Source organism: Colletotrichum scovillei (assembly GCF_011075155.1).
Source record: "Colletotrichum scovillei strain TJNH1 chromosome Unknown Contig00007, whole genome shotgun sequence".
NCBI classification, from domain to species: Eukaryota; Fungi; Ascomycota; class Sordariomycetes; order Glomerellales; family Glomerellaceae; genus Colletotrichum; species Colletotrichum scovillei.
The window spans coordinates 253,169-278,459 of NW_023336265.1; the positions used below are offsets into that span (position 1 = coordinate 253,169).

General features: G+C 53.7%; 6 protein-coding genes across 6 annotated transcripts; 4 read left to right on the top strand and 2 right to left on the bottom strand.

Annotated features, from left to right (window-relative positions):
- Positions 1-22: 22 nt before the first annotated feature.
- On the top strand, positions 23-1,481 carry HER10_EVM0005582 (tannase and feruloyl esterase). Its single transcript, XM_035475191.1, has 3 exons — positions 23-136; positions 190-715; positions 767-1,481. The coding sequence occupies exons 1-3, from the start codon at positions 110-112 to the stop codon at positions 1,414-1,416; spliced, it is 1,203 nt and encodes a 400-aa protein (XP_035331482.1). The 5' UTR covers positions 23-109; the 3' UTR covers positions 1,417-1,481.
- Positions 1,482-6,309: 4,828 nt separating this feature from the next.
- On the top strand, positions 6,310-8,701 carry HER10_EVM0011209 (uncharacterized protein). Its single transcript, XM_035480646.1, has 3 exons — positions 6,310-7,488; positions 7,550-7,750; positions 7,918-8,701. The coding sequence occupies exons 1-3, from the start codon at positions 7,378-7,380 to the stop codon at positions 8,293-8,295; spliced, it is 690 nt and encodes a 229-aa protein (XP_035331837.1). The 5' UTR covers positions 6,310-7,377; the 3' UTR covers positions 8,296-8,701.
- Positions 8,702-8,921: 220 nt separating this feature from the next.
- Positions 8,922-10,397, bottom strand: HER10_EVM0008918 (cellulose-growth-specific protein; the record flags this gene model as incomplete). Its single annotated transcript, XM_035478423.1, has 6 exons — positions 8,922-8,966; positions 9,069-9,123; positions 9,358-9,505; positions 9,710-9,917; positions 10,095-10,273; positions 10,334-10,397. 6 exons carry the CDS (start codon positions 10,395-10,397, stop codon positions 8,922-8,924), a joined length of 699 nt encoding a protein of 232 aa, XP_035331696.1.
- A 2,587-nt stretch (positions 10,398-12,984) lies between these two features.
- On the top strand, positions 12,985-13,960 carry HER10_EVM0006020 (fungal cellulose binding domain-containing protein; the record flags this gene model as incomplete). The annotated part of the gene is made up of 6 exons (XM_035475618.1): positions 12,985-13,135; positions 13,203-13,338; positions 13,390-13,505; positions 13,568-13,791; positions 13,858-13,896; positions 13,949-13,960. The coding sequence occupies 6 exons, from the start codon at positions 12,985-12,987 to the stop codon at positions 13,958-13,960; spliced, it is 678 nt and encodes a 225-aa protein (XP_035331508.1).
- A 4,142-nt stretch (positions 13,961-18,102) lies between these two features.
- Positions 18,103-20,969, top strand: HER10_EVM0012631 (uncharacterized protein). The gene is made up of 4 exons (XM_035482024.1): positions 18,103-19,189; positions 19,249-19,537; positions 19,588-20,441; positions 20,500-20,969. The coding sequence occupies exons 1-4, from the start codon at positions 19,064-19,066 to the stop codon at positions 20,824-20,826; spliced, it is 1,596 nt and encodes a 531-aa protein (XP_035331940.1). The 5' UTR covers positions 18,103-19,063; the 3' UTR covers positions 20,827-20,969.
- Positions 20,970-22,966: 1,997 nt separating this feature from the next.
- HER10_EVM0012913 (alcohol dehydrogenase GroES-like domain-containing protein) lies at positions 22,967-24,752 on the bottom strand. The gene is made up of 3 exons (XM_035482291.1): positions 24,317-24,752; positions 24,024-24,256; positions 22,967-23,960 (listed from the first exon to the last, which is right to left on the bottom strand). The coding sequence occupies exons 1-3, from the start codon at positions 24,471-24,473 to the stop codon at positions 22,992-22,994; spliced, it is 1,359 nt and encodes a 452-aa protein (XP_035331958.1). The 5' UTR covers positions 24,474-24,752; the 3' UTR covers positions 22,967-22,991.
- Positions 24,753-25,291: the final 539 nt, after the last annotated feature.

Genomic DNA, 25,291 nt, shown 5'->3' on the forward strand with positions numbered 1-25,291 from the left:
ACGTCATCAATGCATATGAGCTCTTGGCCCTTAAACCATCCATCGCATTTCAGTGCAAGTCGTCGTAGAAGACCAGGTTTCATTGTGGATCACTGGTTCATTGGAGAATATGTGCGGAAGATACGCTTTAGCTCTGGTGAGTCTCGGAGACATAACCAAGCTCCACGCCCAATACTAACACAAACGCAGCGGCCGTCGCAAATCCGGCGGATGCTGGAGGACGATGACATGCCAGTGGATGATGCGCCAGAAGACGAGGGCCAGGGGTCCCCTCGCCAGACATATAACTTCGCACCAGGCTATCACGGCGTCGTCTACCGCGCCGATGTCCCGGACCGTGGCGCGGGCCATGGCCGTCATCAAGGGAACAGCCAACAGGATGGTGCCGCCTCAAGCCAGTCTCATAGCAACGAAGACAGTGACAGCTCGGTCAAGTACAAGATGCAGTCGATGCAGTGGGGGTTGATTCCCTTTTGGACGAAGCGCGATCCCGGCTACGCCACGCTCTCCAAGACGATCAACTGTCGCGACGACTCGTTGAGCACGCCCGGCGGCATGTGGTCGACCATGAAGGCGGGGAAAAGGTGTATCGTCGTTGCTCAGGGGTTTTATGAGTGGTTGAAGAATGGAAAGGAGAAGACGCCCCATTTTGTCAAGAGGAAGGACGGGCAGCTCATGTGTTTTGCTGGGCTGTGGGATTGCGCACAGTATGAAGGTGAGCATCCCCAATACTCAACCATTTTGGGTGAGTCTAACTTTGAGATAGACGCCCAAGATAAGCGGTATACCTACACCATTATAACGACAGACTCCAATAAGCAGCTCAAGTTCCTCCACGACAGGATGCCTGTCATCCTCGACCCGGGGTCCAAAGAGCTCAAGACATGGCTGGATCCGAAGCGGCACGAATGGTCTAAGGAGCTGCAGGACCTATTGAAGCCATTCGATGGCGAGCTCGAATGCTACGCCGTCAACAAGGAGGTCGGTAAGGTCGGCAACAATTCACCTTCCTTCATCATCCCCGTAGCGAGCAAGGAGAACAAACACAACATTGCAAACTTTTTCGCCAATGCTTCTGCCAAGCAAAAGTCCAAGGAGGCCACGAAGCTCGAGCCAACTATCGAGACCAAAGAAGAGCCCAAGGAGTCACAAGTTGGACAGAGCCAGCCGGTGCCGGAATTCATCGCCAAGGCGGCTGATGTGGAGGGCAGCCAGGAGGTAGCGGGGCTCAAGCGGGAGGCACCTGACGCTGGTGAAGATTTAGAAGAGGAGCCGCCGAGGAAGACGTCGAGGGTTTCACCCGTGAAGGGACGGCAGAGCAGGATCAACCCAACGAGTAATGGGAGTAAGAGTCCTGTGAAGTCGAAACAGGGCGGTACACAGAAGATTACAAGGTTCTTTGCCAACAGCTCTTGATTTATCTAATGGCGTACGAGGGATGGGAGATGGGTCAAAAAACGGCAGGCTAGGTGAAAATAGGCGTGTGTGACTGGTGATTTGATAACGTTGGTTTGGGGATCGAATTTAGTGGGGGTCTTCTCTTCCGGTCATTCAAAGGGATCCGTAGTGTCGTTTAGCAATGGAGTTAAGAGTCACTGACAATGTCTGCTCGTCCTGTTGGGTACGACGTAGATCATAAAACAAACGTGCCCTTGTTGTAACAGAACGAGTGGTTGGCTCGTATTTCTTACATGTTATGAATACCAAACTTCTTATCCGAAGAAACAAGCATAACGTTTTACATCTTTCTTGACGGAACTGAACGACAAAAGTGTGTTAAAAAGCAGACTCGAACCCTCATTGCATAACCATCATCCCTCTCATCCCCCATCCCACGAACATCCTCACCACGCCTACGCAAATAAGCAAATTGCCTTGAACAAACCACCCAGCAAAACGAAAGCAACTCGTCACCAATGTAAAAAGGTTCCAAATGGCAAAATGGCAAATTATATGATTGTATGTTCACTCATCGGCTGTAACAAGGGACTACGGTCGGGCAGGCCAGTCTTTTAGATGTGAACTCCGTAAGCGCTGTCGTACACGTTAACCCACTGGGCCAACGTTTACGCCGTTGCTTACCCCGACGGAAGATTCTGTGGTCTGCTCAGCTATAGAGTATGAGGCAAGCTGTTCTGAGCTTGGGTCCCTTGTTGGCGGCGAGGACTGGGAGAGCTTGATGGCTTTGGTCAGGGACTCCGGTAGAGTAGAAACATCGTCAACCTTGACGGATCACTTCAGGTGCTCATCGGCACGGAGAAACGGAGCTTAGACAATAATAGTCACCAAGGCTTATCTGTGTCGTTCACATCTGTCCTTCATGGCCAGGAGCGACAGGCTCCGTGTCGGCATCTTTTGTTGCCATCGACTTACGGTATAGAGAACCTTGTATGGGACCTGACCTCAACACTACGAAAGCGGAGTCGTGATGTCCCTTTCACGAAATCTTAAAATAGATTCCTATCAACTCTTGATCTTCGTCAGGTAAAACAAGTACACCCACGAACAATCGAAATACCCCAGAAAATCATTAGGTCAGGGACTAGAGCCGACGATCTAGGCTAGACGATCATAGTCCAGACCTCTTCCAGACATGTGTGGCGTACGGAGGCTATGAGGCGGCAGATGACGACGCCCTTCTTGAGACGGCAGCGCGGCGTAAGTCGTCACTCGTATCTGGGACGGCGGCCGTGATGACGAACACCTAGGCAACAACCAGAAGCAAAATGTGTTCTGAAAGTAGAAAGCTAGGATGAAGAATAATCACTTATTCGGTAGAGACGCAGTAGCTGTCTGAGTCTGACTCTGAAATATTAGGCTACAGCATAACGATCTCGGTATGCCTGCCCTCTACCCGACGGTGAATCGACGTCGTTGGCCGAAAAGGGTACCATACCCAGCACCCGCGGAAACCAGAGGTCCAGACGCACTTTGTTGGTTCGAGCTTCCTCGTATTGAACGTTCACTTCAGCCTCTCAGCTTGGGACGAAAAATGACTTCAAACGGGCCAACGAGATTAGGTGCACCAGGGGGCTGCGTGAACCCCAGAATTCAGGGTTCAAGAAACGTTCAAACCGCTCGACGTGTGTGGCTTGGCTTGCGCCTCGGGGAGAATCTCGCGTCGCGAAAAGGGTAGGCAGGGATGGGAAGAGAAGCACTTGCGGTGTGGCGGGTTCGAGACTTGAGGCTGGGATATGCCGGCTTTGTCAGCTTGCTATAAACAGTGTCTCCTCGCCGAGAGAAGGGTAGCCTGAAAGTCACACTTTTGGTCTGATATTTCTGACGGCGCCCGAAAAGTCAAATGCCATCTGCAAAGAAGGACTTCCTCGCTTCGCCCTCGCGTCACTCAGTCGCACTTTGTGGCGTATTTTTGAATACGCATGTATGCGTGGACCAGAGTCAGTTGTAGGGAGGATATCTTCGGCGGATGTGCAGGGGCTCCCGGTGCGGGACTCCGCCTTGCCTCCGCTTCGCCGGGACGGTGCCGATGAGATTGTGGGTCGCGAATCGGCCTTGTCCCCGCTCTTCTTCTCGGCCATTCCGCCGGGGCAGGGTGAGGGTCGACAATGGCGGGGGAAAATCTCTCCCTCTCTATGCAACCTGCATTGCAATGATGAGAGTCGGAATCGTCACAGTTGACATGGTCCAGGACCTTCACGTCGCATCAGCCAAATAGGCGCTACTGCGGCGCACTTGCGCCCTTGTGTTGTGCCGGATTCCTGATGTGGTGGTGTCCTAGCCATGCACTGGCTCCAGTAAGCCGCCCCCCGGTTCCAACGGCTCAGGATAGAGTTTCTGTCCTGCTTCGCTGGGCGGGTAAATCGGGATTAAGACACGTCAATTTTCGGGGACCAGCCATAGAGCATGGAATCTGTGTCTACGGTAAGATATTCATAGCTGGCCCGACTGAAAACTTGACGGCGGGACCCGTGCTCCCAAACGGCGACCGAGCGGGGAGGGAGGGATTTCCTGGGTTCGACGACGTCAGCAACTAAGGGTAGTGTGCTTCGTTCACCAAAGCTCTCCGAGGATCGGTGCCGAACGAGCTCACGCCTAGTGTCTTTCACATGCTGTAGCGTTCTATGGGGATGTTGGGCATACAAGCGATGTGTAATCCCGAGATAGATGCGATTGCTTCTCGAGTGAGCAAGGCCGTCAGAAGTGATGTATAGATTCCAACAATAGTGATCAACAAACTTGAGATGCAGTTTACCGCATGCAGCATATCGCCAATTCGACCCACACTGACCATCACGAGTTCACGTTGTGATTAGGGACGGATACCGGGTGGAAAGGGCATCGAAGCATCGGAAGAAAACGCCAAGCCTTCTGTGCATCGATGGACCGTTGGTCTGGTGGGTGATGGTGGTGGGGGGTGAAGGGGGAGAAGGGGGTGGCTCTCCCATCTGCTTCTGGCGTCAAGCTTCAGAAGGAGAGGGCACGATGAACAGAAGGTAAGCAACAGAGACCAGAGGGATTTGCAGCGATACGCTCCGTGGGATAAGCTTATTCAGGGATATCATGTACCACTGCCGTTCAGGTCTCTGCGAGACTGCCAGCTATTCGTACGGGCGTGGATGATCAACGGGCAGCCTTTTACGCGAGTCCACCCTGTTCAAGTTGTCTCCATATCCCACTTTACGCCATGGGAACTACCGGGAATGAAACTGACGGCTCTCCTGGAATGCTACCCAATTATCGCTTGTCACTTGAAGCCTCGATACCTTGCCGTGCTTGCCCAGTCTTCACTGTCACCCCCGGCGCAAGCTGAAGCCGACCACCGACACGCCACCGACGCGAGTCCGACGTACCCGAGTCAGGCGTCGGCACCCCTGTACCGCAAGGTCGTGGTTCCGATGGGAAGAACTAAAAAGACACAAAAAAGGGCTGGACGATTTTGCTAGGGCTGGACTGGGCGTCCTAAAGGGAGAATTGTTTTGTTCCCTTTTCGGGTAAGTAGTGTTCACATCCCGGTCCCAGCATCACATCCCGTCGCCCGATGGCGGCTATAGAATTGGTCAATGCAGCTCTGTCGGAGCCGAAAGGGCACCGGTTAGCTCTGTGAGGCACCAGAACAGTACGGACACAGCAACAGTCAACAATCTTTCAATGCGTGGCGGAATTAACGGTTCGAAGGTTTTTGGAGAGGGAGGCAGCCACACGGGAAGACAGGTCCAGGCTTTTTTTTGAGTTTCTGCCGATCTGATCACTGCCCATGGTCCCATGATGTCGTTGTGAGGGCATTCGCATTGGGGAAAGACCGTCCCATCCGAATTATTCTCAGCTGAAGCAGCTGAAGCTGGAGGGTTTTTCGAGATGGGGAACGAGCAATTAAAAAAAACTTGTCTGAATTTTCATTTTCAATGGGGAGCGTGGTAAAAAGGGGCCGCCCACTTTGCGAGACGCCGAAATGCCGGGCAAAGTCCCATGGTAACACAGAATCTACTCAGTCTAGAAAACGGAGTGGAAATGAAGTGAGAAAATATCACGGGAGACAACCAACCGTCTGACCCACGCAAAGAGTGGTAAATCCGTGGAGCACCGCGCGAAGATCACGGAATGGCGAGTCTCTACTCTCTACTCTCTATGGATACGCAGTGTGAGTCTGAGACTCTGCAGGGCTGGTTTATTTTTGTGGCTCTGCCGAGCTTAACTGACACTTTGGTACCGGTGAGTCTCATCGTTGCCCTCCTCGACTCGGAGCTTCAGACTGAGCTGGGCGGTTGAGCCCCTCAGCGAACACATGCCAGTCCAAGTCCAGACCTCCTTGGCAAACTCGCGCAGAGTGAAGCACAGCTGCATCTCACAGAGATACAGACCCCAGAAACGCTCATACATATGTCATCCTTGTCGTTGAGGGACGAAATGATATCATAACGGATGAGGCCGAGCTCGCGTTTTACGGGTACACACCACTCCCACCTACCTCTCACACTCTTCTGCATGCTCCGTACACCACGGTCCGCGGTCCACGGAGACAAGACATTTGACAGAAAATAAGGTGTTCTGAGCCGGTGCCAAAGCTAGACTGGATCAGGATTAGCTCCCGCAATGATTGCTGGGAAACCAAACCGATCGAACCCGCAGCCAGCAGGGAAAATAGCGCGCCTACTGATTCAGTCACTCACATTTCCTCTCACCCACCCACATCTTTGTCTCACTAGAGGTTCTCTGTGAGAGGCCCTCTCTCTCAACTTGTGACGGGGCTCAGTGGCTCACCTCCCCTTCTGCTATTCCCGGGACGTCTCCGCTCGTCTTCGGTCCTCGACTTCTGCAAAACACGCGATTCGTCTCCGGCGTCCCGGGATCGAATGGGTCACAACCCGAATCCGCTACTTGAGAGAGAGTCCTCTCTGGCCCTCTATTTGCTCAGTCCTGGCTTCGAAACAACGCGTGAATATTGTGATGTTACCCTACATCAGTGGTTGTCATTGGACTGCTTCTTCAGAGTTCCGATATATGCGTCGAAGTATTCTGGACTGGCACTTGGTATAGAGACTGTAGACAAGCATGTCTTTTCCTACAGTCTCAAAGTATCTCTTACTTCTCATAGACTCACACACCGAGAACGTACCCATCCTCATCCTCACTAGCCATCCACTCACCCTTCATGTACACACGGACGGTGGCCCACCATAGCTCTTTGGTCTCATTGTTGACCAAGCCTTGCACTGTTCACACACCCCTCCCCCTTCTCTCCAGATACGTACACTGTAGACCGGCGCGGCACCGAATACCGAATTCCAGATGCGACGGACTGGGATGGACGACCAACTGACTCCATATGCAGGTACTCGCTCTCATGTCTTCGTCCACCCGTGCCGGGCCAGCGTTGACATTAACACACATCGTCATTGGTTCCAGCCCAGGGTTCTCGCGCTCTCGTTTCCCCATGGTTCCATCGGCTCTCCATGTACGTACCATGTTGTCTACAAGAGTGTCTGCTTCCACACACACACACACACACACACACACACACACACACACACACACACACACACACACACACACACCTTCCCCTGTCTCCTGTCCTGTTTCTGGTCATTGCAGAATCATCACATCTCTTTCTGGTGCCGTCTTCGGAGATCTTTTGGCGATGCTTCGCTCTCACACCAAAGACTAAGGATATATAAGTTGCCCTTGCCCACCCTCGCCTCCTCGATCACGCTACTGCCCTCCACCTCCACGTCTCCCTCTTCGCCTCTTCATCCCACAGATCCATCTACAACACTATTCTCAGTTCTCACACTAGTTCGCCATCCATCAACGTCACCGTGATCCTTGTATCGCCACACCAATCTCACGAACCATCTCATCTACTGTGAATCATCGTCAACAACGAAATCGTGAAGAGTATCCTAAACACACATCTACGCAATGGACAGCACATCACCAGAACTCCCGCCATACGCCATGCCCGTCGACTTCTCCTCAATGGCTGGCACAACCCCCTACGACATCATCGCCGCGCAGTTCGCCTCACGCATCGTATGTCTACAGCCTGCCAGACAACACAGATGAGACTCTTGAAACTCACAAACTCGAACAGAACTCCAACGAGAACGGCTACTGCACTCCGACGTCACTATGGTCTAGCCCTCACAGCCCGACCTCCAGCATCGATCACAGCAAGGCAGAAGACTCGCACGATGACGCACACTCCCCCACCAGCGGATCCGAAGAGTCTTCAAAGCTCCAGAAAGGAAGACGGGGCAACAGATATAAGAACTGCAGCGAGTCAGTGCTATCAGTAAGTTGTTCTCCCCGGCTTCCCAGTCTGCAATTTCCTCCCCGAGTCCGTGGCATGAGCCCCGTTTTTTGGCGAGCATCGGCTCCCCGGTCTTCATCCCCCGCGAGCCGCATCCGAAAGAATGCAAATAAGGCAAAAGAAACTGACCACGTTTTCTTCCCGTATAGAAGCGCCGCGCCCAGAACCGCGCCAACCAGCGCGCCTACCGAAAGCGCAAGGAGTCCCGTCTCGAGGAGCTCCAGGCCCAGATCCAGGACATGAGTCAGAAGAACGACGCGCTCTGCTGTGCTTACAGACTCCTGGCCAACGAGTGCTACAGGCTCCGCGCGAGCCAGCAGATGCCTAATGCTGTTGCGGGGCAGATTCCGGCGTGGGACTTGATGAACAACACCAACGCCAACAACGGGGCCGGGAGCTTGGCATTGGACATGTCTGCGCTCGACGCATACCGCATCGTCCCTCCTCCCGTCTCGACCTCGAGTCCCGTCCCCGAGTCATATCTCGACTATCCCGGGAGCCCCGATAAGTTGTGGAGCCCCTATTGATCGCGAATCCAGCGGGCTGCGGAAGAGGGGGGGAATGGATCGTCGGGATCGGGATTTGAGACCGGGTGTTGTTGGGAGCCGGTGATTGCGGGGATAACGACTTGTGGGAGCTCTATTGTCTCATTTTTTCTTCATTGTCTTTTGACGATCTTGATAGGGCTTTCTAGAGTGGGGGGGTATTTCCCTGTTTCTATGGATGGCTTCAGGATCGAACGAGCGAGTCTTTGTGGGATTTTTTTGCGAATGGAGTCTGGTGTTTTATTCAGTACCCATTTCTTTTTCTAAGATAATTTTTGTTAAGACACGAGAGTCTCGACACGGCAGCCATGCCCAATACCTCCGCCAAGTTCGTGTATTTCACGAAGCTTTTTGGTAGATGAATCAAACAAATGAAAAAATTTCAATCAAATCCAATATTGCCTCTGTTTTGGATCTTCTCGTATTCATCTTAATCCACCTCACTTACAGGCTACACAAAGCGGCACGGCCAGCCAACCAGCCACGCATGCTGCCCGCGCCGTGGAAACCGCGGAAACCCTAATACCCAACAACCATGGCTATCGTGAAGGAAAATGTCTTTTTTTGCGTCACCCTCGCCATGAAATGACACGAACGAAGGGCCTGGATCAACACTTTGCCACAGGTCCTCCCGGTACGGTGTAGGTTGTTGGCTATTTTTCGACCCCGCCAAGACATCAGCACGACTCGCTCACGATGACTTCACTTTTTTTTTCCGCATGGGAGCGGAAAGGTGTGCGCGCGAGAGAACTCACCACAGGGTAGTAAATGTTGATCAAGATACCGGGCTCGTCGCCAGTGTATGCGCCCCTAGGTGATACGCGGAGATTAACACACCTGCCAAATCCTATCAAGGTTCCATTGCGACATATTTTTTTTTCTACTTTAACGAGAACGAGCCGCGCGCCGTCCGCCCGCCGGCCGCCCTGCCCTGTAGGTGGAGTTGTCTTTGGTGTGGGGAGGCGATGGAATTGGGGAGCACTGAACATGGGAACAAGGCTGGACATATCTGTGAATGACATGGAAGCTAAGGAGACAACTCACGGAAATCTGACAGTAGGCGAGAACGAAGTGCCGCTCCCTGATCCCGTCACCTTGATCTGGGCGCATGAGATGTAGAACTGGGCTCCGGCCTTGGCGCTGGCGGAGTGTAGTCCAATCTGCTCGATGCGGAGGAGGTACTCTCCCGGGGCTAGACTCCGTCAGTACTCCGCGGCCCAGCCATACATATATCACACACACGGGCGGGCGTTGAATGCCCCCTCCGTGGAAATCAACGGTGATCACGGCTGAATAGTCCCGGATAAGGGGGCACACCGGGGAAGCAGCAAGCATCATGTTGCACGAGTAAGTCGACCACTTGACCATTCGACAGAAAGGAAACATCGTGACGTACGTGTGCATGAAGGGATTTGAAAGTTGAAGCCCGCCTGGTTCGAGGCGGGGAACTTGATCTGCCCGTTGCCTGTTTGTGCGCCTAGTTCCCAGATCTTTGCCCAGGGACCGCTGCCGTCGTAGGTTGTGACGTTGGACCCCGCGGCGGGTGAGAGCCAGACGATGACAGGCCCGTCATGGTAGATTGCTTGGTCCATTGCGAAACCGACCTGCAGAGAGTGCGTTGGTTAGTGAGTCTTCTCGAGTCGTGTCGACTCGCGGATCTTCGGGTGTAAGGTATCTCGAGCATGGAGACACGGAAACGGGGAGGGGGTGAGGAATAGAGAGGCGGATAAGGGGGGCGTGAAGACGTGAGAAGAAGGAGGAGGAGGAAGAGAAAGATTTACGGTCGAGCCGGCCGCGACGGTGGCGATCTGCGTCGCCGGACCGGAGGAGAGGCCGCCAGCATTGCAGACGATGTCTTTGCTGAGGACGTCTGTGACGGGGCTGTTGTAGTTTGTGTTGCGCCGGACGTGGACGTATTCACCCGTGTTGACGCCCCCGACTACGAGGCTCGTGAAGCGGTCTAGTTGGGGAGCACTGTCAGTCCGGGATGGGACGGTTTGCACTTCTTGGGGCTTCTCACAGTGAGCAGAGACGAGGTCGCTCAGGGCGACAAACGTCGTAAGGATTGCGATGAGCGCCTTCATTTTGAGACCCAAGGTAAATGATCCTGGAAGTTACTGAAAGGTAAGGGGTTCCGGAAACACTTCAATAGCAGCTCAAGGCTGTCAGCCGCCAGGACGATGCTCGATAGTTAAAGTCATCGAGAAACCGATTTACAACATGTCTCATACGAACTGCCCCTGAGACCCATCGAGCAGCTTAGACTACGATGCCCACAGCTTCGTCCGCTACTTGCCTAATACACATAAAGGGGTGTTGAGATTAGATTGCCGAGATGTGACGATGTTACGGGGCTGGATATAGCCGGTGAATTCTACCGCGTCACATGAGAACTCAGTCCTTTGATCTTGGCTTCCTGCTCTGTAGGACGCTTGGTCCAGAGTCTTCTTACATTGCGGTGACCTGCGTTAATGGTGAGATTGATTCTGTGTCGCTTACACGAGAGAACCTGATCTGCTGCAAGAGTTCCAAGTCTTGCGTGTCCATCCGACCGGTTTGCTCTCAATATTTCGGCGCCCTAAAGGTTGAATCACCCATCTCATCAAAGCGGAGAAAAGATTGAAAAGAAACATCATTCAAAGGGTGTTTCTAAAGCGCTTATTGCGGTAAACCCAAACCAAGTGGATTGGCAGACACCCGTCTGTCTATAGATCACAGCGCAAAACATCAAGCACAACTCTTATTGCCTCTTATTCACAATTTTCCATATCTAATCACGAAATTCGTTGTTTGTTGACATCATCAAGTATCGGGCCGACATCAATTAAGGTCACGGCAGCTGTTCAAATACACTACTCGACCGCATCAGTAGACTATCCGTACGAGACTTTTGTTATTTCTCCGACCCGGAATCAAAACTCTAATAAAGCGGTCAAATGCAAAGCCCGCGATACTACTCGGCGTGAACATGGGTACAGTTCGCCTTATCGGCGGGGCTTGCGGAAGCTCTGATCCCGAAGAGCAAGGGTGTGGCCATATTCCACTTCCCGGGCGGGCCGGGGATCGATCCACTTTCTCGCTCCGGGCGGGGAGACCGGACGTGCTCCTGAGATACTTTAGTCTTATGGAAAGTCGTTGATCGTGCGGCAAACGACTTGTTATGAACCTGTCCGTCTTCTATGTGCAGTCCTAATTCTCATGAGACGAGTCAGTCCCGGGATCAAATTATCATACTCGCTCTGAGGCCACCCCCATACTCTTTTGTTGTATCAATGTTATAATTTGAATGGAAGTGGCTTTGATAGATTGGATTGATTACTATTAAGTGGCAGAAGATTAATTCATCAGTGATCGGAGGGAAAGAGAATGTACCGTTTAGAGCCCGGAGGCTGTGGCTCCGCGAGACTCCGTTTCACGATCCCGGATAGCTTCAAAAAGCAGTTTGATGTTGATATAAATCACTCACTCAGAGTACTGCTTCTCAAGACAGATACTCCAGGACTGGCTGTAGACTTTTTTACAATCGATATCATGAGATACGCAACTATGGCGGCAAGGCAGTAACGGCGCCATGTGTTGTGAATCCATATTACCACTGCCCATGGCTCTAGCCACCGGCACTTGGACCACTGGCTGCAGAGGCATGAGGGGAATATGCTGAGTCTCAGTGTCCTTAATTTTCTTCAGAATCACTTTCCTCATTTTACGGCCCGTTGTAGTGGTGACATCAAACTACTATAGACAATGCTTCCTGGCGACGTTGAGCTCAGCCGAGGCCGACGGATGCCAAGTGATCTACACGGCTAAAATGCTATCCCATACAAGCTTAATTTAAGTAAATTACAGAGTCCGGGGTGCATTTCCATCTCCGGCAAATGGACTGCTCACGTGCCATGCACGACTTCTGCCGGTGGCTACATCACTTTCATCACCGTTGTCAAGATCCAACACCACCCTGTGCTTGAGCTGTGGTTCTCTGCGAGTTCTCCCTCATGTGTAGGAGGAATCATTGATGGAGCGTGGAACTTTGCAGATGGTTTTGATGGTGAGCCAAGACGTGTCATTGTTGAAGCACGTCAAATCGTCTGGAAGATCTTGTCCAAGGGAGGTAGCCGCCATCTAAAGGTAGCTCTGGGGGCTGTGTAAGAAGTAGTTGGACACGCAAAGCACATCCTCGACTACTGAGCTGTTACCGTTCAAAAACAAGTCTCGTGGTCTGACAACACCGCTTAGCATTGGCCGACGCATATTGGACACAACCAGGTCAACTCAGCGTCTGGTACCGTCTCCTGGTAGTCAGAGCAAACCGCCCATCACGCGATACACCATGCTCGGGGCCATGTACCGGAAACCCGTCAACAGCCGAAGTAATCCCACCTCTCATCGTTACCGCGTAGAGGGTCTGGTTGATTACCAACGTTGATTGACACCCTTCCCAATCGCGACTACTCTCCGGAGTAGCATCAGGGAAGCAGGACCTCCGAGCCGTTTCACTACGACCTGGCGAAGGAAAATGGCAGAGCGTCCAGTATCCCTTTTAAATGATGAGCACAGAGCCAAGAGCCTGTAGATGTAGTTTCCTTATCCTCTCCATCCTTCTTTCGAGTCAGCTCCTGCTCCAAGTATACGCCCGTGTTCTCTGACAAGACGCAACCTAACGGACCCGCCGCCATGAAGTTCTTCACCGCCGCCGCTGTCCTCTCGGCAGCCGTATCGGAAGTCTCTGGACACTACATCTTCCAGCAGCTATCCGTGGGGTCGACAAAGTACGACGTCTTCCAGCACATCCGGAAGAACACCAACTACAACTCTCCCGTGACTGGTAAGTGCCCTCACCATTCGACTCGCGTGTTTCTGGAATGGACAGAAGAAACTAATCCGCTCAACAGACCTCGCCTCGAACGACTTGCGATGCAACGTCGGCGGTGCCAGCGGCGCCCAGACTACGGTGGTCAACGTGAAGCCCGGCGACGCCTTCACCTTCACCCTCGACACGGCCGTCTACCACCAGGGTCCCATCTCGCTGTGAGTACTTACTCGGCCAATTCACAGTAGCTTTCACTGATGGACATCTAGCTTCCTGTCCAAAGCGCCCTCTCACGTCCAAGACTACGACGGATCCGGAAAATGGGCCAAGTTCAAAGACTTCCTCCCGACCTTTAGCAACGGCCAGGCAACTTGGCCAATGAGACGTACGATGCTCACTTTATCTTTCAAGGAGAGAAAGACATCAAAACTGATCCCGGGTGCCTAGAAACCTACGAGTACAAGATCCCGACGTGCCTCCCCAACGGCGAGTACCTCCTGCGCGTCCACCAGCTGGGCATCCACAACCCCTACCCGGCCGGCATCCCGCAGTTCTACATCTCGTGCGCGCAGATCAACGTCACGGGCTCGACCGCGTCCGCGAGCTCGTTTGTGCCGACTCTGAGTATTCCTGGTGCCTTTAAGGATACCGACCCCGGGTACACTGTCAATGTGAGCGTCCCTGTGGCGGAGTGCTGTGTTATGGTTTGCTGACGTGGACACTTGTAGATCTACCAGCCGGGATTCACGTCGTATGTGGCTCCTGGTGGTGCGGAGGTAAGTTTGCGTACTTATATGGCTTGATTTGTAAAGACTGACGATCACGCAGTGGACTTGCTGAGCTTTGGGTTCGTGATTGATGGAAGGGGTCGTGGCATTGGGCGTGCCTCATCATTCTCGTCCGGTTCCGTGGCTGGGAATAAATCAGTTGGAGAGCTTGTTAATGCCACTTTGAACCACTTTTTACACAGCTTGTGTTCGTTCCTCTGGCAGCTTGCTTTCTCCCCAGCTGAGTACCGAGACTCGCTGTTGTGTGCCACTTGGCATTCTCAAGACTTCCAAGTCTAAGTAGGTCAGGGCCAAGCTTTTGATGACTTTATCAAAAACGACGAGGTTTTGAGCATTCGACCTTGTTTTTCCCTAGCGATCAGCTCTATCCTCAAATCTGGCATCAAATCAGACCAAAATATTCGAGGCCCCTGATTCTCAACGATAAGGTTGCGCGTTACCAAGACGGTGGTTATCAGAATTATGCACCTTGTTGGGGATTTATGTAACGGGCCGATTGCCAGATCTCGACCCTCACACAACATGGCTTTTGACCGATGGAGGCTCCAGCTCGGGTTCCCTACAGGTCCGCGCGTGGCATGTGTGGGCGCTCGTTGCATTCTGGATTCTGGAGTAAGCAGGCTTCTCCAGACTCCGCGTTGTCTCGTGATGCGCAGTTGAGGGGTACGTGGAAACTAGGTCAGAGATCGGTCAGATCACCAACCCCGTACCCAGCCCGCCGTTTCTGTAGCCACTGGGCCGTCAGAGACACGGGGACGACCCATCGGCCCCCGCGGTGGTTCCCCGGAAAGAGACCGGTCTGGCCTCACTGCCCGCAGCAGGCCAAAGTCCCGGGAACGCTGAGGCCGGTGCCTGGCCAGCCTGTAGCCCCTCGATTTGATCATGTGAGCATAGCGATACCGGCTATCATTCGAGGCCGCGTAGCCGGCACGGTGGCGATCCTCTTCATTGGAAGAGCAGTAACGGCAGCGGCTCTGCTGTTGGTCCATGCCCGTGAATGCATCTTGAGCTTCCCACACTCTCCCACGTCACGGTAGGCGAGGTCGTAAACTTACTATCTCAAGTGCGCTTTAGCTGGATTGAAAGTTGGACGCTTCTCTGTTGCCGCATTTTCCGGCAGACGTTGGAGCCATTTCAAACTTTGTATGGTGTTTCGAGCGGGAAAGCCCCGTCAAACCGAGGAGGCGTCGGCGCTCGACTGCGGGCGAGCTAGGGATGGCCATTGATAGTTCGATACGCGAGGATTCTCCAGCAAAGGCGCGTTGGCGGAGAGAAAGAACCCCGCGTTTCTGGAGATATCGGCCCTTTGGTGGGACTACTGGTATATTCGCAAGCGAGAACTGCGCGAGCGCCCGCAAATGAGGCGTCTCAGGTCCGAGACGGAGCCCATTCTCGTTGCCAAGCGGCCTGCGAAGGTTGCGGCGCGCTGTGCTTTGCGTTAGGTCGTTGGCTAACGGGTGATGATGGGATGAGAGGTGCTGGTGATGTACGTTGAGAGGTTGTTGAGAACACGAGAAGTGCCTACAAAGGCTAGTCCATCGAACGACGTCTGTAAATCGATTGCGAGGAGGCGTTAAGGGTGTTGCAGCATGGGCGGCTCAAGTGAAGTCGTCGTGGGTTTGCGGCGTTTTGCGCCAGGATTGTTGGCCGAAGCCGGGATGGAGCCCGGGGCAAAGACAACGAAGAAGCGCCGAGAGAGGTAGCGGGAATGTGGGCGACTGGGGATGAGGCGCTTAAAAGAGCGAGATTATGGAACACGGCCTATCTGACAAGACTTGACAGGCATCGGGCCGGATGGAGACGTTGGGCTGGGATGAGAGTCATTGTCGACAGTAGTCGTGATCTTACGAGACTTTCGTACGGAAGTCAGTGCTGTAATGGCAGCTGTCACCCGAACCGACGGGATGGACACGCACGATACGGAGTACCTAGATATTGAATGCAGAAAAGTCCACATAGCAGAGTACTGTACCCGTTCGAATACAGTCAAGTCCATGGCGGCGAACACACTGCGTAGGGGCGGGCAACAACGGGCGCCGGTAGAGGGGTGGAGACGCGGAGACGGCGAGCGTCGAGATGGTGTGAGGGCGGCCGAATGAAAAAATGGTCGGTGAATTCCGAATAAAGCCACTGACGTCTTTTGGCGATTCGGGGATCTGGTGACGGATTATGCTTGCAGCAAACACTTTTGAGTGGTTTGCTAGTAATTCCACTTGAGCGAATGTGTCAATTTCGATCATGCCGTGATGCCATCGTGAATGAAAATTAAAAGTATCATGGTTCATTATACAAAAATGAAGATGAACAAAAACTTTCATGTCGCAGCTGACGATGAAGGTGGAAATTTTGTACAGAATAGCAGCGAGAGAAATAGCGTTGGAGATGAAGTGGTGAATGCGCAGCGAATGAGAGCAGCCAGTACGAGAAGTTGCGGATCCAACGTGGAGAGGTGAGCAGGGGAGGAGCGTGGGCACATTAAGGTATTGACGGGGCAGCTGCGAGGAAACGGGCCGAAAGTGAGTTTCGACTTTTTCAGTCGATCATGGCCAGGGTCCCTCACCTTGCGTCTCACTTGTCTCTCTCTCACTCACTCACACTCATAGGAAAGCTCACTGCTCAATGAGAGTGAGACTTTGGGGAACGACACTGAGAGGACAGCGAGACTGAGCCGAGTCCAGGCGATGATTGCCATGACCCAGTGAGTCGGGAACATGCTACCGTGTAAGGCAGCATGTCAGATGTCTCGAAATGACTGGGCAGGACTCGCCGCAGATCACGAGGGTGACACGATGCAGGAGGTGAGAGGAAGAAGCTGGGCGAGATTGGCCATGTACATCGTCAATCAAGCCTTGAAAGGAAGCAAACGCTGTGAGCTTGTGAAGACGGCAGTTGGCGGAGCCGGCCACGGCGGGTCTTGGCTGCATTGTTAGTTGCTTGACGGGTTGCAGGCCTCCTTATGTAAGCTCATCAATCGGAAGATTTCATTCGAGGCAGAGAAATAAGACTTGTGTGTGAGAACCAAGTGAGTGAGAGAAAGTGAAGAGTTGCGACTTCCTTGGCCGTTGCTTGTTTCCTTCCAAGCTCAGGCGATCTGCTTGGCTGATTGGATCGCCGAGAGTACAGCACTCCATATTGAGAAAGAGTACGTATCTCTAAGCGATGCCCTCGGGCGGGCGACGCGGCGTGACCGTTGTGGGGTCTCCACACAACTTTCAAGTTTCCCCAGCCCGCTTCCACTACGCAATACGTACCTACAAGCTACGCCGTCACTGGCTGGCGAGCCGCAAACCGCACATTCTCTCGCTCTCATCGTCTTCTTCTCGCCCACATTTCGCACGTTCAAACTCCACCTCGATGCTTGATGGCTGAAGCCTCCTGGTACCTGATTAGCGATCCGTCAATGTACGGACTGCGGAGTACCTCGGGCAGTGTACCTCGACCGATCACAAATCCCCGAGTCTGCAAGTCTCTACTTCGTACGGATACAGTACCATCAGCATCAAGGGCAATAGTTGCGATGCAATGCCACTACTCTGTAAACACAACACTTCATCCACTCTGTTTGGTACCAGCTAAATGGACGTATAGGTACCTTACACGATGCCAGGCCCACGTTGAACCCAAAAACAGACGGAAACCAACAATGAATCGAACGATTGCGGACATACACCGTAATAGAACACAATCATCAGAAGGGAGGGGGGCGTGTTTTATCTCACCAGAAAAAGCTGCTCCACGGCCCACGCCCTGCCCAAAGGCCCCAAACGCCCTGGCAATCTCCAAACTCCCCGCCCTTTCTCCATCTTCTCCATGTCCTCCAGTTCTCCAGAAAACCTTTGCCAAAGTCTTGGGCGAACGACTCGCGGGGATGCACGAGATGCCACTCGATGCCACTCGATGTGACCCAGAAAAACTCTTCCACCACACCCAACTTTACCAAGATCACGCACTCTGTATCCATGCCATCGGGCGGAAACAATCACATTGTACCTATTCAACGTCGGTCGCGCCGTTCAACGTCGACTTGGCCCTACCTTGTAGGCTTGTAGTGCTTCTCCGATGAACCGTTGGGGGCGTTGCTCATGTGCCCTTCCCGTTGCTTTAAATCCAGCCTCGGATATCTTTACCTTGCCTGACTGGGCCAAGTCGTACTGTAGACTAGACGCGTAGAGCAGAGATCTGCCGCCAGCCCGCGTCTCCTATTTCTAACGGTACCTACCAACCTATGCGCCTACGTATTACGCCGCTGAGAAGGAATCCAATTGCTGTGAAACACTTGCTACCGACCGGAGCTACCCCAGAGTCTATAGAGTCTCCCCCCTCACTCCCTCTCCCTTCTCCTGCACACCCTCTTACCTGACTAGCGCCGGCCATTCCCCTGCTGGGGCTCATTCGCATTTGCTGGGGGATGAGGGGGACCCATGGGAAAAGCTGGCGGGCTAAACTGGCGACTTTACGGCTGCGGATACACCAACGTAGTCTGTTTTATTGTTTCTGGTTTTTTTTATGGTCTACCTCCCCCTGCCACCTCGCTCGTGGGATCGTCACAACTTGACAAAGTATCCAATACTTGGTTTCCTGCAGCTCGTATGCCTCGATGTCTTGGTACTGGGTTCCGCAAGCCCACGATCAACCCACACTCTCCTTCTTCCTCCCTCCACATCCCAACATCACCTCGTGATCGTCCATCGGCCCTATCCTGACCTGTTGGACGTCTCTCCACATGGTTTGTCTGAACTTGAGGTCAATTACACCCCCCCTTTGCAGAAAAGGAAACCTTGTTGCCTTGTCATGGCCCGCCTACGGAATACGGATACCACGAAAAGTCCTGCTAGGTAACTCAGGTAACATGCGGTAGCACCGTGACACCTCTTCCACTTTCCCCCACCTTGGGGAAGGTTTCCTGTTGTGTGGGAGCTCCGCGTCGTACCGCATTCTGGGGACGAGTTTATATGCTCGTCGTTTCCTCCCATCTCTTCCCCAGATGTCTTTCTTTCTTCTCCGTCGTCGCGCTCAAGCCTTTCACTGCCCAACACTTCTTCCTCTCAGACGCAGAGTCCGAGCAACTACATCCCCTCCGCTCAACTCGGCTTGACCTCTTCTTCTCACATTGCCAACATCACACTCAAACCAGATACCGTAGCCCGCCGTCATCATGGGTATCAAGCCTGAGGGTGTCCCAGGCAAGGCCTGGCCGGCCATTGCCATTGGCTTCTTCGTCGCCTTTGGCGGTCTCCTCTTCGGATATGACACCGGTACCATTAACGGCATCCTCGAGATGGTATGTCTTGAATCCAAACACCTTGGTTAAATACGTACAAACTAACCACCTTTCGACAGTCCTACTGGCAACGCCTCTTCAGCACTGGCTACGTGAACACATCCGGTAACAAGGACGTCTCGCCCGATCAAGAATCCGCAATCGTCTCTATCCTCTCCGCCGGCACTTTCTTCGGTGCCCTGGCCTCCCCTTTCCTCGCTGATACTATCGGACGTCGCTTGGCTCTCGTCGCCTCATGCTGGGTTTTCAACCTCGGTGTTGTTCTCCAGACCGTTGCCACTGCCATTCCCCTTTTCCTCGCCGGTCGTTTCTTCGCCGGCTTCGGAGTCGGTCTGATTTCCGCCTTGGGTGAGTACAATTCTTCTCTCTGGTGACGAACTCATGCTAATCTTCTACAGTCCCTCTCTACCAGTCCGAGACCGCCCCCAAGTGGATTCGTGGTGCCATTGTCGGCGCTTACCAATGGGCCATCACCATCGGTCTGCTCCTGGCTGCCATCATCAACAACGCAACGCACGCCCGTCAAGATACTGGATCCTACCGCATCCCCATCGCCGTCCAGTTCGCCTGGTCTCTCATCCTCTTCGTCGGCATGCTTCTCTTGCCCGAGACGCCTCGCTTCCTCATCAAGCAGGGCCACATCGACCGCGCCACCAAGGCCTTGGCCAAGATCCGCCGCCTTCCCGAGAACGACCCCTACGTCGCCGAGGAAATTGCCGAGATCAAGGCCAATAACGACTACGAGGCCACCATCGGCACTGGTAGCTACCTCGACTGCTTCAAGCCCCCCGTCCTCAAGCGCCAGTTCACCGGCTGCGCTCTCCAGGCGCTCCAGCAGCTGACCGGTATCAACTTCATCTTCTACTACGGAACGCAGTACTTCCAGAACTCTGGCTTCTCCAACGGTTTTGTTATCGGTATGATCACCTCGTCCATCAACGTCGCTTCGACTCTTCCTGGTATGTGGGCCGTCGACCGCTGGGGACGTCGCCCCTTGCTTCTCTGGGGTGCCGTCGGCATGTGCGTCTCGCAGTTCCTCGTCGCCATGCTGGGAACCTTGACCACGGGCCAGGACGACGCCGGCAAGATTATCGTGTACAACCTGCCCGCGCAAAAGGCCGCCATCGCCTTTGTCTGCGTCTACATCTTCTTCTTCGCCTCCACCTGGGGCCCGCTCGCGTGGGTTGTCAACGGTGAGATCTTCGGCCTCAAGACCCGTGCCAAGTCTCTGTCTCTGTCGACTGCCACCAACGTAAGTCAAAGATATCATTTCTCGAGATGCTTCAAGCTCAGAACGCTAACATGAACAGTGGCTTCTCAACTGGGCCATCGCCTACAGCACGCCCTACCTCGTCAACTACGGCGACGGCTACGCCAACCTGCAGTCCAAGATCTTCTTCGTCTGGTTCGCGTGCTGCTTCATCTGCATCGCCTTCGTCTACTTCTTCATCTACGAGACCAAGGGTCTTACCCTCGAGGAGGTCGAGGAGCTCTACGCCGAGGTCAGCGTCGCCAGCAAGTCGGTCGGCTGGAGACCCGCCACCAACTTCCGCGAGCGCCAGGCCGCCGATGGCGACAAGGCCGTGCCCAATAGCGATGGTGACATTACGCACCACGAGAAGACTGTTGGTGTTTAAAGAGGGGAGAATGAGGGGGTTCTACTGCATAGCGATGCCGAGGCGGGGTTGATAAGATGAACCCCGCCGAGAGTTTAATGTCTGTCATGACGGGTGGGCGATGAAAGATACCTATGTTTCTATTTACTTCAAGATACCACCAAAAAGTTTCAAGTTCAATCTGCTCTGCTACAGTTTGCCAGGTGATGTGACGTCCAATGCTACAAGTCGGAAAGTGCTGTTTTGCGAATGTCAGACGGGCTATCCAACCTCCGCGACACACAGCGTAGAGACGACAATCATGAGCATCCAACCGCTCGGCGAATGTGTCACGAAGCGGGCACGTCGGCGATGTAAGCAAATCACATTATCACCAACCGCCGATAGGTCACATAGAAATAAGTTTTTATCTTGTGATCTTCGCAAGTAGGTAGGCACTGACGGATCGCGGCACGACTGCCTTCACCATCCCCTGCACGGCACAAGCCCGGCAGCACGCGGCCCCACCATCTCTCGCTCCCGACTGGTCCTCCGGCCCGGCACTTGGGTTCCTCGCTCCCCCAATGCCCGACAATCACGCGAAGTTCACCCACCAAGCCCCGGCCCCATCTCCCGTTTCCCCCGTAAACTTTGCCTCCCGACTTGCCGGCTCCAGCTCGCCGGGTGTGGCATTCACACCTCATTGTGGAAGTATTGCCAGCCCACGTGCTGTTCCCCTCCTGGCGGACGTACCTTATCTTGAGTTTGTACCCATGTCGTGAGTTTTCTTTGGTGGCGTCGGGTGCATCTTATTCAGTTGGACAGGCTGAACGTCGGCTTATCGCCGGTCGTTGGGTTCGATACGATTGGCGGGGAGTGTAGCCCTGCCATCATGGGGGCAATATTTTGCGCGCTGTGGTTGGATTTGGGCGTCGTGCGTGATGCGTCACGGACGCCATCTTGATCAAAGGGACGAGAAGGAATTCATATTCCCGGTGTGTTGGTATCGTAAGCCCAGGCAGCTGCATGGGCGATGGCGCCGGGCAAGGCTTCCGTTGGTGTCGCGATGGGTGTCAGCCAGTTGCATGATTGGCGGCCTGGAAGGCGGCGATCTCTCTGCGTTGTTTAACACCGAGTCAAGTGAACAGTCAAGGGTGTCAGTGAAGAGGCGTCGGCGGTGAAAAGTATAAAAGGGAGGTGATGTCTCTAAACTTATGCTTGATATCTTCCCAGACTTGTAGCCTTATTCTCACCACTCAAAAATCAACGTCTACAAAGTCAAACTTTGTCACAGCACAGCAAGCTCAACTTCACTCTGACCACTTCCAACGCAATGGCTTCACGATACCCCATGCCCAACACTTACACCAAACCCACCAAACAAAAGATCGATTCGTCGTCTTCTTCACTTTCCACCGCCGTCAAATCCATCTTCTCGGCTCCTACATCGTACCCCTCCACCCCGTACTCTATGTCAAAGTATCCTCTCCCGACAGCGTATACGCCGAGGGATGGGACGAACAATAAGAGTTCTGTTGGAAACCAGCAGATGGGCATGGCTTCTAGAGTTTCTGTCGAGTCGAGGGATACTATTGATGAAATTAAGGAGGAGCAACTGCGTAGGCTAGGGCGGTAGACGGATGGGGCAGTTGACGACGAGGGTGGCTGATGATTGTTGTGTTCTTGAGAAAGTGTCTTACGTTGACCCGTTGAAGGAGGCAGAGAGCCCGTTTGTCTTATGTTGTCTTATGTGCTTAGTTGATTGACTTGAATCGGACCCTTTGAGCGGTACGACGAGCCTTATTGTGCTATCATTCTTACAAAATGATGTTGTATCCGAACTTCAACGACCCTGTCCATCCAGCTGCCTGATGACTGCCTCGTCATCAGTAGTCGTTGAGAATGAGACATATCAGTGTTCGCGTAAAGAGTGTTCGGTTGACTTCATCCTATCGGAACCTTTTCATTGTTTTCCAGAGGCTCGGGCTGTGATCGTTGGTCCCGTCCAAACCTGTTGTTCGATGCTTTTGTTCAAGGTACAAATCATCTGGATTCTCCATCATGTACGGGCCGTCAACGTATCATGGATGGTGAGAGCTGGCCAGACCACGCACAGCATGACCTAGTTGAATAGACTAGCCCGGAAGTCAATGTTCATCATATCTCATTACAACTACGTCGCTCATACTTCTAGCCAACCCTCTGGCCTAATACGTCGTCAACTCGGGGGACCCCTCCGCCCTGGGGAACGAGAACTTCGTCTCGACAAAAATCTTCTGGATCCCGTCCTCGTGCTTGTCAAACTTGTAATAGACCTTGTCCAAGTCATCAAGACGGATGCGATGCGAGAGCATCTGGTACACATCAATCTTGCCCTCCTGGATCTTCTTCAGCAGATCCTCCCAGTACAGATGCACAGGAGCCTGCCCATTTCCGATAAGCCGCACCCCGCGCTCCATCAGCGATCCGATGTTGAAGTGGTTCGTGTACCCGACATACACGCCCGTGATACCCGCCCTGCCAAAGTTGCGCACGCCCTCAATCATCTCGTTGACAATCTCGCTCGTGTCCGTCTCCGCGCCGAGCGCGATCTCAACCGTGTGCAGCCAGCCCTTGGGGTACTCACCCGCCGCACACTCGAGCGCGGCGTCCGGCCCGCGACCGCCGCAGAGCTCCTTCAGCCGCGAGACGACCGTCTCCTTGTTCGTCACGCCGTGCGAGAGCGTCTTGTAGTCGATGAGCTCCAGCTTGTCCGCGTGCGCGGCGGGCCACTTGGACTTGATGTAGGAGAGACGCGGCTCCGTGTCGACAAAGATGACCTTGGAAGCGCCCTCGTCGAGGGCAAAGGCGCCTGCCATTTGGCCGATGGGGCCCGCGCCCCAGATGGCGACTTGGTCGTTGGGGTAGACGGCTGTGTCTTTGACGCAATTGTAGGACGTAGCGAGGACGTCGGAGAGGTAGAGTGCCTTTTCGTCGGGGACGTTGTCTGGGATGGCGAGGAGGTTGACGTCGCCAAGGGGCACGCGGACGTACTCTGCCTGGCCGCCGGCGAAGCCGCCCGTGAAGTGGGAGTAGCCGAACATGCCGGCCGTTTGGGAGCCGTACATGGACTTCTCCATCGTGTTGGAGTTTGTCCGCTCGCACTGGGAGGAGAGCTTTTGCTTGCAGTAAAAGCACTGGAATTTTGTCAGACTCTTGCTGACACTCATGAGTGTCTACGAAAAGGACAAGAAACTTACACTTCCGCACGCGATCTGGAACGAGGCGACGTAGCGCTTGCCGACCTGTGCTTTGGTGACGGCGGAACCGACTTGGTCGACGACACCGCAGAACTCGTGGCCGAGGATGTCGCCCTTGTTCATCTGGACGACGGAGCCGTGGAGGAGATGGAGGTCGCTGCCGCAGAGCGTGCTCCCGGTGACCTTGAGGATGACATCGGTGGCCTCGAGAATCTTTGGCTTTGGTACGGTGACTGGGCGGCAAGTAAGGACGTGTAATTGCAAGGGGGCAACACTGGCTATTCATCACTCACCAACCTCGACCTTGTTCTTGCCTTGCCAGACAAGTGCCTTCATGAGCTCGCTGTCGTCGCCTTTGCTTCCGCTGTACTCGGTCACATCTTGGGCTGTGATGGCGTCGTCTTGGTGGCCAATGGCCTTTTCGGCTGCGTAAGCTGCTTGTGAAGCCATTTTTATGTGTGATTACTGATATGGATTCTTGGGTTTGGAAAGAAGGCCAAGAAGAGTCTACGAGATTCGTTGGTAGTCACTTGTCAAGTCGTTGGAATCATTGATCCTTATAGAAAATCACGAAGACAAGGCGATTATCACATAACTAAGCAGCCAATGGCTCAACCAGGGACAGATGCCTCAAACGAACCAGCCGAATGAGCGCGATACGACACTGGGCGGGCAAAAGACTGAAGCTCATGACGGCGCGGCGGCGTCATTTTCGACGGAGACGCGACGTCATGGATCCCGACACCTCCAGAGAGACACGGCATGGAGCGGCGGAGCTTTACTTCCTAGAGCCAATGAGAGAGGCGTTTCGGCTCGAAGCGGATGTGCATGCACACATGGTACGCCTTTCTGGACCGTTGGAGTGGGTTCATATGAAAGATGAAATAAGAAGCAGGCAAGGGTGACACGAGGCTGAAAAAAGACATGCTTATCCGAAAGAGGATGGCCGTGGAGGGTTGGAAACGGGACGGCATTTGCAAGATTTGCGATTGCTCGGGGAAAATTCGATGTTGCCCCCCCCTCGTTGCACCCCTGCTCACGACTGGAGACTCGCCGTGTTCCATGGTTCGCCAGCTTCGCGTCCGGACTTATGAAGAATGAGAGTGGGAAGTTTGGTACGGGAGGTCGGTTAGGAGAATGGACGACGTCAGGTGAGGTTGTGAGAGTGCTTGTCAGGCTTGAGTAAGCTCGGCAGTGAGTCGAAAGAAGGTCTGGGTTCCTATTTGGGTGGATATAGGCGGGGTCGAGTTTTGGCGTGAGGTAAGTCT

What these genes read in the sequence shown, in the direction of transcription:
- HER10_EVM0005582 (XM_035475191.1), top strand. Translation starts at nt 110, where the DNA reads ATGTGCGGAAGATACGCTTTAGCTCTG. An exon ending in GAAGATACGCTTTAGCTCTG is followed by an intron (nt 137 to 189) that starts GTGAGTCTCGGA and finishes ACACAAACGCAG; the next exon opens with CGGCCGTCGCAAATCCGGCG. An exon ending in GGATTGCGCACAGTATGAAG is followed by an intron (nt 716 to 766) that starts GTGAGCATCCCC and finishes ACTTTGAGATAG; the next exon opens with ACGCCCAAGATAAGCGGTAT.
- HER10_EVM0011209 (XM_035480646.1), top strand. Translation starts at nt 7,378, where the DNA reads ATGGACAGCACATCACCAGAACTCCCGCCATACGCCATGCCCGTCGAC. An exon ending in CGCAGTTCGCCTCACGCATC is followed by an intron (nt 7,489 to 7,549) that starts GTATGTCTACAG and finishes AAACTCGAACAG; the next exon opens with AACTCCAACGAGAACGGCTA. An exon ending in GCAGCGAGTCAGTGCTATCA is followed by an intron (nt 7,751 to 7,917) that starts GTAAGTTGTTCT and finishes CTTCCCGTATAG; the next exon opens with AAGCGCCGCGCCCAGAACCG.
- HER10_EVM0012631 (XM_035482024.1), top strand. Translation starts at nt 19,064, where the DNA reads ATGGGTATCAAGCCTGAGGGTGTCCCAGGCAAGGCCTGGCCGGCCATT. An exon ending in TTAACGGCATCCTCGAGATG is followed by an intron (nt 19,190 to 19,248) that starts GTATGTCTTGAA and finishes ACCTTTCGACAG; the next exon opens with TCCTACTGGCAACGCCTCTT. An exon ending in CTCTGTCGACTGCCACCAAC is followed by an intron (nt 20,442 to 20,499) that starts GTAAGTCAAAGA and finishes TAACATGAACAG; the next exon opens with TGGCTTCTCAACTGGGCCAT.
- HER10_EVM0012913 (XM_035482291.1), bottom strand. Translation starts at nt 24,473, where the DNA reads ATGGCTTCACAAGCAGCTTACGCAGCCGAAAAGGCCATTGGCCACCAA. An exon ending in CAAGAACAAGGTCGAGGTTG is followed by an intron (nt 24,257 to 24,316) that starts GTGAGTGATGAA and finishes CTTGCCGCCCAG; the next exon opens with TCACCGTACCAAAGCCAAAG. An exon ending in TCCAGATCGCGTGCGGAAGT is followed by an intron (nt 23,961 to 24,023) that starts GTAAGTTTCTTG and finishes ACAAAATTCCAG; the next exon opens with TGCTTTTACTGCAAGCAAAA.